Genomic DNA, 12,008 nt, shown 5'->3' with positions numbered 1-12,008 from the left:
AATAAATATGTTTTACAAAAATTCCTTACTTAAAAAGGCTCTTTTACCAAACTGACAGTGGAGCTGAATACCTCAGGAGGTGACCTGAAAGCCCAGTCATACCTAGGTGCCTATAAAACCTACCCGATGATCATCATTGTAACGAGGATGTTACAAGGCTAAGCTGCTGAGTTCCTAAGTCAAAATTAAAACCTTTTCTCAAATTGCAGAAGCATATCTTGGCTCAAGGTGTAGCTGAATAGTGAATGGGGGAAAATTATGGTTTTCGCTAACATGAGTCAATACTGAAGCCTTTTAAATCTCTCCTATTTATGAGCTCCATGGGCAACAGATTAATACTGGGGTTGCTGTGTACAATAATTAGTTCTCAAAGATATTTAATTTTGTACATTATATTTTATGCTTTATGATACTGCAATACAGAAGACAGTAATTCACAGTATTATGAAAGAAACCCTGTTGAGCTGAGCATTTCCTGTTGGAGTTACTGAATTTATTGGAGACGTTTGGGTTTTTCCTTAGAATTGGATGGTTTAGAAGCCAATGTAGATTAATTAGTTTTTGGGAAGCTGGCCTGTTTGGAATGGCACTACCAAAGTTGGTATACACAGCAGGGAAAAATATTATTCATCTGCATTTTTATTTGTAAATACTCATTTATATAAAATAATAATTAAAAGCATATGTTTTCTTGTTTATAGGATTTAAATGATTTAGGCATTATATTTAGCACTCAGTGTACAATAGCTTTGTACGGTCTCTTTAATAGAAGCTATGGGATATTGGGTTGATTCTTCAAAACCACTAAGTCTCACAGTCCATCAGTGTAACAGCCTGGCATATGGCTATACCAAGGACATTCTCCACAAACAATAGCCCATTTAACATCAGTATTTCACAGGGATTTGGCTGAAGTTCTGGAGTATTTCATTTTTTAGAAGAGAACAAAGGAAAAAAGAACATTACCTGGGAGAAGATGCGTCTGTGTCAGGATTGAAATATAGGAGGACCAGTACTGAGTAAAGTGACCTAAAATACTTTTAGATGAGTTATAATCCATTTAATGGATGAACTTTTCACATTTGCTGAAACATTATATATATATATACATACATATATACACTATATATGTATATCGTAAGAAAGATTCACAGGACTATTAAGATCAAGCTAAGGAGGACCAGGATGCTGTCATTGTGGAAACTGGGTGACAGAACTAGAGAAACCCACATTTCTTTAACCAAACTCACTGTTAAATTAATATGATATATATTGTATATATGAATATGATATATACTGTAGATATACTGTAGTTCAGTTTTACTGCATATGTGGACACACGTAAAATCATACCTGTTATTAAAACAAGAAGTTTTGGGAGAGTGCTTTAAGTTTTAAATAGAATCGATTTGACATTGATTTCCAGGAGCACTCTCAGGAAAAATTAAACCCAGTCTTGGCTAAGGAATGACAACTGCTTCATCTATAGGTAGTGCAAAGAAAGCATCCTCTGTTGAGCTATACCACTAAGATGTGGGCTTCTTAAAAAGTCCTTAAACCTTTTTTCCATTACCAGTTAGCTAGGAAAGGTAAAGATAATGATGGAAAACACACTTTTATTTCTCCATTTCACTTTTTTATATTTCATTAATTAACAAGCTTCTTGATTCTTCTGTTCTTTTGATTGTTTATTAAACAGGATATAAGTGTAAGAGCTTTGAATGTCAGTTTTTCTTCTAGCTACGTAAAATCTGTGGAAACCTGGATACATGGCAGACAGCAGGAACTGCTCATGCACTGGCAGAGGTCCCAAGCAGCAAACAAAACCTTATGTCTTGTTTTATTAAATCATTTCAACACTGCACAAGAAACTTGGGTCCTACTGAAATCAATGGAAACTTTGCTGTTAGTTTCAGAGCAACCTTGATTTCACTCACAGTTCCTAAGTATCATGGACATGTGTGTGATAAACTGTCAACTGAGGATTATCTGATGCCAAATGATCCTAGTAATGTATTAACAACCTAACCCAAACTACCTGCAGAGCCATTAGAGGTACCTTACAATGCTCTTTTCCACACACTCCCAAAAATATTCTGTACTTCACCTTACAAAAGAGAAATGTTCCAAAGACAACATATTCTAAACTTTAATTCACATATGCTTCATATTATCTCTCTTGTGTGTTGTGCTTTACCAAAATGGTCTTATATATATTTTCACAGCTGATCATGAGTTGAATATAGCATGTTCATGTGCCTGACTTCACTTGAACACACACAATGCATACTCTTGATTGCTTTCTTACTTCGTTCTTCCTTGTTCCAACCCCTTCCCTTTTTGAAGCTTTTTAATTTTCTCCAGAATACCAAACCAGGCTCCCACTCCTATCAGCAGCTTGTGATAGGACGAGTAATAAAAAAGAACAAGTCAGATATGACATCTAGGAAAGCTGAGCCTCATCAGCTGAGGGACTTCTCAGAGTTTCAAAGTACACCCTTTCTGGCCGGTGGTACTACAGTGTGTTGGCATTTGGGTAGTTGCAAGAAATAAAGTCCAAGTACACTTGTTTTGTTTTAACAGGTTTTATTGATAATCCATTATTTAAATTACCATTTCTTTTGACCTAAAATAATAGCTGTAGGTCTTATTTTGTGACATATTCAACAATTTTATTGGAAAACTACTTTTTTGAAAGGTCTACTTCAGTTATTCAGAAAGTTAACTAAAAGAAGCAACTTGTTCATCTGGTGTGACACAGTTGCATGGATATACAATTGTGTGACAAACCCACTGTGACTTTCTATCTGCTGTAAGTCACCTCGTCTCCCAGTGGCTGGCTCTCCAGGGAGGTAAGTCCTTCACTGGGAGCTTCGCTAGGGCTGTTTTCTGCAGAGGCTTCTCCATTACTTGCACTTCCTGAAAAGACAATATAATTAAGATGAAGATAAATTTCGTATCTTTGATACAGCAAGCTAGAAGGGATACGCTTTGTCAATGACACTTAAGAGCCCTTTTCTGCAGCTATAAATGTTCAGGAAGCTGTTGTTCTCAGCTTGCAGTCCATTTGCGGAATGCTTTAGGGTAATGGCATATCACTAATGGCAATTTAAGTATTATGCTTCCAGAATGCTTTAAATAACTGCATTTGGAATGCACTCCACTTGTGCAAGATTTGTTCTTTCTGTTTTGTATTATCTCCCAATACTCACCTACCAGGTAGGAAGTGTGGGTAACATAATTTTTTCTCTCTGTCTGGAATACATAAAGAAGCCACCTCCTATGATAGATGTCTTCTTCATTATTCTTTATCTGTTATGATTTTGGTCTCCAACCCTATTTCGGTAGTGCAGTTGCTTCAACAACACTGAGCTGAGACAAGAAAGTGTACTGATGGTGTTTATTTAATGTATCCTAGACACAGTGCTCACAATGCTGTCCCTCATACTAAAGAAATCTGTTTTCTAGTAGAGATTTCCAAAAGGAAGGTGTGAATAGAATGGGTAAAAGATGAATGCTAACCACAACATTCCCAATTTGGTCTTGATTCAAGTCAGAACTATGAACACTCTTGCTTTATTTGGGCTCTTATATGGATGCTACACGTGGTGTCTCAGAGCCAATTGTGAAGGGTTCAGCTTTGCTAGCCATTGAACTTTCCACAGGTGAGGTCCAGTCTGGCTAACTTGGACACATAAAGTATGAATAAATGTCTAAATTTAGGTTCATGAGTTAGGCTGACAAGATTTTGAAGACACTAAAGGTAGCTCCTTCCCAGTTGCAACACTGTTTGCAGAGGCACTTATTTTAGGACTGGTTCTGTTTAGATACCAGCTAGATGAGTAAGAGATGTGGACTGGATCCAAGTCTACCTGTCTGGGATGCTGTGAGAGGCCTCTATAAAGGGACTCATTGTTAGGTGGAGCAGTCCACCACACTATGCAAGGGGAATTTTAGCGTTCAGACATACTGTCTGAACATGCATAAATATTATGGAGCTCCTGTTTTTAACTGAAATTCAAGTTGTTAACACATTCCCTGGAAAAAGCCATCCACAGCTTTTTTCCACAATGGCCACACTTCTTGTTTCTCATTTTGATGTTTCCCATGGAAACCATCACGATTCAGAATATAAAGCATGTCTTTGAAATGCAACTATGGCAACTCCTTTTACTAAACCCAAACCTTTTCAAGCATCATCACGTTCATAATTCCCCAGGTGAACTGCCCCCTAAAATGCCAACTTTACAAACTGTTTTTCGAACAGAACTTCAACAGATTTATAGATCATCTGCAGTAAAACAGATTCAAACTTTCCTCCATAATTTGCAAAGTCACTACAAGTAAAGACCATGAAGAATCACTGCATTTATGCCATGAGTTTTGTTAAATTGTCTTAAATTCCAACAACATAGATTTCAATTATATGTCAGGAACAAGCAATACATTCTGTCATTAAATAGTGCAGTCTGATCACAAAATGAAACACCTACTTCAAAAATATTTTTACTAAATGGAAAGAAAATTATGGGTAATAGTTAAGCTGGATCTATACACAACAGCTTCTAGATCCAGCAGTGAGTAACCTAAAAGACATATAACTTCAGCTGTATAAGAGATTCTAAATATGAGAGGCTTTATTCCAGAAGCTTCAATTTATGAGTTATCCCTAATTTGACATTTCTAAGTCAAGACGTTTCACATAGCAGTAAACAAAAGATCAAGAAAAAAATGTGAAAAGCCAGTTGCAGTTAAATTTTATGAGCACTGGTTTGTCCTGTTAGTCTCCATTTTACTCAAATACTGCTTTATTTTTGCTTATAGATCACAGATGATATATGAGGCTGGAGAGATATTGATTTGAAGGAAGAGGTGAGAGGGAAAAAACCCTAAGATTCATCACAGTTGGTTGAGAGTGCATCAAAACAGACCCGCTCTCTCTACAGCTTTGCACTTGGATGCGAAAACGATTGTTTCTTTAGCAATGCCTCTTGCTGACACACTTGTAAACTCCATCTTCTTGGCATGAGGCAACCAATTGCAACCCGCAACCAATTGCAACCCACAACCAAGATTCAGCAGTCAGAATGAACAGTGTATTATACAGTCCAAAAACACTATTATGGAACTATATAATTATTAAAAGGCAGGAAACTGCTCTTTTCTCCACTAAGTATGTGTTAGATTGAATCTCACAGTAGCTGACTGACAAATAGTTCCCCCTCAGAATGGAGCGCCAGGTACATCATCCAAAACCCCATTTCAGTTCTCTTGACTGAGCTTCATTCTACAGTCTCACCAGCCCACTCCTGCCGAACGTAATGTTTGAGAGCAATGCAAGTGATGAACTTATAACAATGGACTGATACTGCTTTGGCATATATTTCTGCACAATCTCCTCTTAAAAAGAAATTGAGAGTGCTCAGCCATCAGCACCATACAGGCCTTCTAGCTGAACTGATGGAAGTTATGAATCCTTTTTCATAAGGAGGAGGGCTCAGATTGTTATCAAGAGACTGACAGCACAAGATTCTGTAAGTTACCATCCCATGCTGTGGTCTGAAGCAGAAACAGCTTTCATGTGATGGTTATTTAAATAGAAGCCATATAAGAAGCTTCACTATTCCAGGGTCAGATGAAATTAAAGATGACTATCAAAGCAAGGTGACAAGCCAATGGTGCTATGAGATGGAATTTAGCCAAAGTCAGCTGTGTAACTTCATTACCATGGTGCCGAGGCCAAGCAAATACTGGCTTGAAGAGCAGGCAGCATTTGCTTGCAAAATAACATCCTGACATGTACTTTTTAAACCTTCTCCTTGACAATCTATACTCCATAAATCTCACACTGTGTGGCTTGTTTTTAAATAAATGACTCATCTTTGTGAACTCTTTCATGTGTTTTTCTCTTTGTTTCTCAATTTTAATGTTTAACATCCAAGTTCTTGGTTTTGGCCAGTGATGGAGGCAGGATATTGAGCTAGGCAGACCATTGGGCTGAAAAACACACAAATATTCTGCTTTTATGCAATTTTGGATGGTTTAAACCTTCTTGATCTCAAAAAAAATCTGTTCTGGTACGTATTTTCCTACCTTTTGTGGGGGGTTTCTGTAAGCACTGGGAATAGCCTCTGTCCGTGGTGCTCGGTCAACAGTTGTTCTGACAGAGCTGTGACTTCAACTCATTGTGACATTACACAGTCATAATGGTGTAAGAATAATCCCCCAAAGATCTAGAAACTATAACCAGGACTCTCTAAACATCAGAATCAAGCTTTCCAAGTTAGGAATATCTTGACCAGCAGAAAGAGAGCTCAAAATAGCCCCTCTGAGCTTGAAAGACATTGCAGGATACCACAAAATGGACGAAGAGGCCTAGAGCAAAATCTTGACTCCACTTTTGAAGAAAAATGAGTAATGATTCAGGTTTTCTGTTGACCAAGAGCACTGATGCTTTGTGTTTGTATCAGAACCATCAACTTAAATGTTCTGAGACATTGTAGTTTTGTGTCACTCAAACATCAGCCTCAGTCCATTTGAGATGGACTGTCAGATATAGATAGTCTGAGTAGCTTGGTGTCTTGGAGAGTACATTTTGTTCTCAGAAGTGCAACTGGCCCCCAGAGCAGAAAGGGCCTGGACTGTGTTCTCTGAGATGAGTCCTGAGGACATAAAAAAACACTTGTAAGCTTTCAGGCCTCCAACAATAATTCAAAACATCTCTGCCTGCCAAAAAAGGATGGTTTTCTCTTCTTTCCCTGAGGCTATCCAAATTTATTTACAAGATACACAGACATGAAGGGGAGTTTATTTACCAGAATAAATTGAGTGGTCAGGACAGAGCAGCAGTCTGAAATCTTAGCAGAGTTGGTTTTAATGTCCTAAGCACTAAGAAAACAATTGGAGGAATCTCACATCTGCATTGAAATCCATGGAGGCAAATTGATATGTAAGTGGCATAACCAGCACAGCTATAAGAGAAACCAAAGAAGGTGATCTAGTGAGAAGTCAAAGCATGCAGGATCCATAATGAGATGTATCTAAAGCCTCAGTTACAACTTTACAGTTTGTAGACGTTATTGTGCTCCTCCTAAGCAATATTAATCTCAATACACTCATATTAGGTTCTTCCAGCAGACAAAAGAGGCCTGTATACCTAGTCTTCCAATTTAGTCAAAGTTTATATTATGACTGCAAAAAGTATCAGAAGACCATTATTCATCATATCTTCTGTCATCATGATAGGAAGATCTCTCTAGCTCTAAATCCAGGACAATGAAACTTTATTATGCACTATCTGCTATAAAATAAAATTGTTTAGTACTACCTCCTTTCAGTCTCAGGAAAGTCTTAACTATATACCCTAGACAATGCAAAATGTTTTATTTATGAAAAGTATTTTTCCACACTGACATAACAGGACTAAAGTCAGAGGAAATCATTAAGCAGAGAATTTAGGTTTTATTTAATGACAGGAAACATTCTGCTCACCTGTGAGTGCTCTCAGTCTTCTGATATAATCAGACCAAAAGGAACAGTCTGCTTTTTTTAATCCTTTAAGAGTTGGCAAGGAAACAGTGAACTCCTTGTAGTTATCGCCATCATCATTTGGCAGATACATAGGCCAGGGGGGCAGGACCTCTGACATTCTCCTTGAGAAATTATGAGGATAGTTTGGATTTCTAGGAGAATGGGAGAAATGATCATTAGGAAACAATGAGGTGAACAGTAAAATGCAGAAGAAGATTGGCTAGGTCAAGGAAATGCATATCCAGTCCCTCTGACCAGCAGGGCTGAAATTCAGTCCAGACTGGGGAATTATTCACAGTGTCTCACCTTCAGTAACTTGTTCAGTTCCTAAGGAACAGGAAGTGTTTGAACAGACACAGGCTTATAAACACCCTCAACAGCCCTTGGTCTCAAAGCAACCCAAGGTCCTCTAAAAGTCACAGTTCCCACACTAGCTTCCCCAAGATACTCATTGTTGAGCATGGCCACGGGGCCACAGCACAGTAAAGCTGAGGGTTATTCACATAGTTGGTAAAGGGTGCAGTATGTCTCATATGCTTTCCCCTTTCTTCTGGGAATAAGGGAACTCTTAGCCAAGAGACTTCAGAACTGGGGTCCTAGAAATAAGCTCTGGAAACAACACCAAGGCCTTTGTAGCATCCATGTATTTCAGTAGAATTTGCAGCTGCCATGGAGATAAAATTCCTATTACTTCTAGCTAAGTGTCATACATGACTTCCTATCAAAAAAAGTCATGGCCAAGTCATTTTCTTGTCTTGATAGGACAAGAGGAAATGGCCTCAGCTGTGTCAGAGGAGGTTCCCCGGAGGTATTCATGAGTGTAGATGAGGCTCTTAGTGACATGGTTTAGTGCTGAACTTGACAGTGCTGTGGCAATGGTTGGATCTTAAAGATCTTTTCCGAACTAGTTGATTCTATGGTTCTATGATTCTAAAAATGCCCCATCTGTAGGACTACAAATTGCTAGAGGAAATGGAGGCTACCTGAGTGAGGGCAGGATCTGGACTACATTCCCTCTACTTCTCGCCCCCTCCTCAATCCCAGCAATTCTTAAATGTTGCATACTTACCCAGAGTTTACAAAATTGGAGATATACTGCATAATTTGCAAGGAAAGGCTCTTTTCCTGAAGTGTAAACTGTTCTTTATACTTTGGGTAGAATGGCAGTCCAAATGCATACTGAACATCCAACAGGAGCTCCTGACCTGAACTGAAAAAATATTTATAGAAAGATAATTAAAAGCATTATCTATTTATTTTGGGGGAGAAAGAGAGCTAATTAAATTCTGAAAATAAAGCAAAGTTTTAAATCAGTGACCATTAGTTAGAGTGTGGTTAGCTGTGGCGCTTCTTGAAATCAGAACATGACAGAAGAGCAAGCAATAGAAGAATTGCCATGAAGTTAACGGAAGACAGGAGGGCACATTTTTTAAGTTCACAGTATCACAGTATGTTAGAGATTGGAAGGGACCTCAAAAGATCATCTAGTCCAATCCCCCTGCCAGAGCAGGAACACCTAGATAAGGTTACACAGGAATGTGTCCAGGCAGGTTTTGAATGTCTCCAGAGAAGGAGACTCCACAACCTCCCTGGGCAGCCTGTTCCAGTGTTCTGTCACCCTCACTGAGAAGAAGTTTCTTCTCAAGTTTAAGTGGAACCTCTTGTGTTCCAGTTTGTACCCATTACCCCTTGTTCTATCATTGTTTGCCACTGAGAAGAGCCTGGCTCCATCCTCATGACACTCCCCCTTTATATATTTATATACACTAATAAGGTTAACTGGACATATAAGAGAAAGTGATAGAGGGAGAAAGCCACTTGGCTATTCCTGAAATTCCTGTTAAATTTTGTACAGATTTTCACTAAAATTAATTTCAGAAAGTGGAAGCAAGTGGTGACATGGAATCTGGCAGCCATGATGGAAGGTTAATTATGGTTTATTTCACAGACTTGGAATAAAATCCTGGCCCTTCTTAACAGCAATTGGAGTTTTTCCATTGAGTTCATTTGGGCCAGGATTCTGCCCCAGATCTTTGGATAAGGAAGGAGGTAATAGGAGATGTTTATGAAGATTTCTCTTAGACATAGTTTTAATCTAATTTCTCTGCCGGCTGGGTGGTTTTGGTGCATACAGTCTGTTCTCCCCAGGTTTTATATGTCTGTCAAGTCAAAACCACTTGAGATAATTATCTAGATCAGATTTAAGAAAAATTGTTGTGAAGTTCCATGTAATAATTAACACATATAATAAGGAATATTTCAACAAGTCAGAGACAAGACTGGCCTGGCAAGACAACACTTGTAGGACCTAGTAGCAAAGGTTACACAACTCAACATCTTCAAGTCCTGCAGAAAAACAGTGGCCAGCTTCTACTAATAAAGTTGTAACTAAACTATGCTCAACACATAGCTTTGAACCACAGCTCAGAAGGAGACATTTCTGGTATGGTCCAATTCCATTTTCTGTATCCCACATCTAGACAAAGGTCTTATTGACTTGGTTAAAGGCAGACATTATCAGGGGACCTGGGAGAAGGAACAGATGTGAGACAGGAATAAACAAATCCCAGATCCACTCAGCAAGATTCCATCTGCAGTGGCTGTTGTCAAAATGTGGCACAACTGAAACTATTTTATCTTTGGATAAATGAAATGCAGCAGTTTTGATATGACTCTGATACTGCCTCTAATATAGAGCAAGGCTTGTAGTTCATATGTTATGGGCAGGTGGGCTGAAAGCAAGATGACTCCTTTACATTTTATGAGTGGTGGCACCAAAGCCCCTGTTTTGAAAAACAAACACACAACCCTCTAAATGAAATACATCTTTGGTTGTATTTTCCTTGGTCTTATCATAATACCTAAGTAATACTTTGCATCTGGAAAGTGAATTATTCACAGATTATTCACCAAAAAAATGTAGAACTGAAACAAGATTAAAGCATATTTTTGTTCCCCAAATGTTTATAGAAGGATTAAGCAAGATCATAGTTTAATAATTTTGCTTTAAAAATAATTTGCTTGGCCCAGCATATTACAGCAATGTTAGTGTCAGGATTGCAGCAAAGGTTCTATATTCTTAAAGGATCTATTTCTTTTTCAATGAAGAGTCATTTCTGAATAAAATAGAGGACATTAGTTGAGATGCAGTAAGGGACAAATGCACCCATTTAGGGAAGGCATAGCAGAGATGAATTTATCTCTAAATCTAAAACAAGTGAGCTGGGACTGAGGGCTTTCTCCCAAATGAGAGTGTGTTCCCATGCTTCTGGAGGTGAAAACTGTCAAGGTCACAGCCCAGAGTAAAATTCAGCACATTCCTAAACACAGAACTTAAATTATCAGAATTGAAATACCCATAATTATCCAAATTGAAACCTATACAACTGCAATGGGTTTGATACAGAGACATAAGAAGTGGTACAAAACTCTACAATTTCATGGGCTGCTTTCAGTATTTCTAGTTGATGGTACCACACACCCCGGCAAATATCGATAGCAAAAAGATGAGAAAGAAAACATCTGGTTAAGAGGGTAAAAAGGCACATAAATACATGCACAGATCACTAAAGAAAACTGTAAAACATCTAGATGGCAGCTAGATGGAATATATCAGGGGAACATTTCTGCCTCCTCCCTCTAACTCTGATCATCATCCATTACTGCCAAAGGGGAATGCAATAGGGCCAGATATACCCAAACAAGGATTCTGGAGTCTTGTAGGAGCTCTGTGCTTACTCACTGGAGCGCCAGATAGTTGACACTGTTTTCACTGGAAGAAATGTGGAGTAAGGGAAATAGAACTGACAGATAAGCATGTATAGCTTCGCTGTTGTACACTGCTTGCTCTGCAGGGAGGTTTTTATGTCTTGAGCTGCTCCAGACTGCACTCCTAACACTCCAGGGTGCCATATAGGCGATTTAACAGCATCAGCTCTAAATGGAGAAATGCAGCCCCCAGCAACTGGTGGGCATCAGAGGAAAATGTGATAAAAGGGAGGACTGCAGAGACAATGGCAAAAGAGATTTCGAAAGTGATTTTAAGGAATATAAGCTGATAGCAACTAACTTCCCCTACTTCCCCCTTCTCAATGGACAGATCTGTTATTTTAATAACAGTATTGTATGTAGTTAAATGTAAGGATGAGATCTTGGCTTGGTGACTTCACAGGACTAGTACTTCATGCAGTTATTGCTTCAGATATTCTTTTCTTTATAAGATGTCAACAATTTTAGAACCAGATTCCCAGCTCTTGGTCTGTGACAGTCCAACAGACTGGTAAATTGAGCCATGGGAAATCTAGGAGCCAGACTCTACCACTTTGTTCCCACTGAAGTGAGCTCTCCTTGGAGAATTATTACTTCACTTCAGAAGGAGGTGCTACTAGAGTTCAGTTATCCAGTTTACAGAAAAACAGGTGGTAAAATCAGAAGCCAGCGATTCAACAGCAGACCCTGAAATATCACTTGCTGGGAAT

General features: G+C 38.6%; 1 protein-coding gene across 1 annotated transcript in view; it reads right to left on the bottom strand.

Moving 5' to 3' along the window:
- Window positions 1-2,803: 2,803 nt before the first annotated feature.
- The window catches only part of TG (thyroglobulin), a gene marked incomplete at both ends in the record, with an annotated part of 151,375 nt that continues 142,170 nt past the window's right edge, over window positions 2,804-12,008 (bottom strand). Inside the window, 3 exons of the mRNA XM_080611803.1 lie at window positions 2,804-2,919; window positions 7,492-7,682; window positions 8,600-8,740. Of these exons, the coding sequence (XP_080467929.1) occupies window positions 2,804-2,919; window positions 7,492-7,682; window positions 8,600-8,740 (448 nt within the window). The remainder of the gene's footprint in view (window positions 2,920-7,491; window positions 7,683-8,599; window positions 8,741-12,008) is intronic.

The sequence above is a fragment of the Psittacula echo genome, assembly GCF_963264785.1.
Source record: "Psittacula echo genome assembly, chromosome: 2".
Taxonomy (NCBI): Eukaryota; Metazoa; Chordata; class Aves; order Psittaciformes; family Psittacidae; genus Psittacula; species Psittacula echo.
The sequence above is the reverse complement of the archived record's forward strand: the minus strand, read 5'-3'. Positions and strand labels throughout refer to the sequence as shown.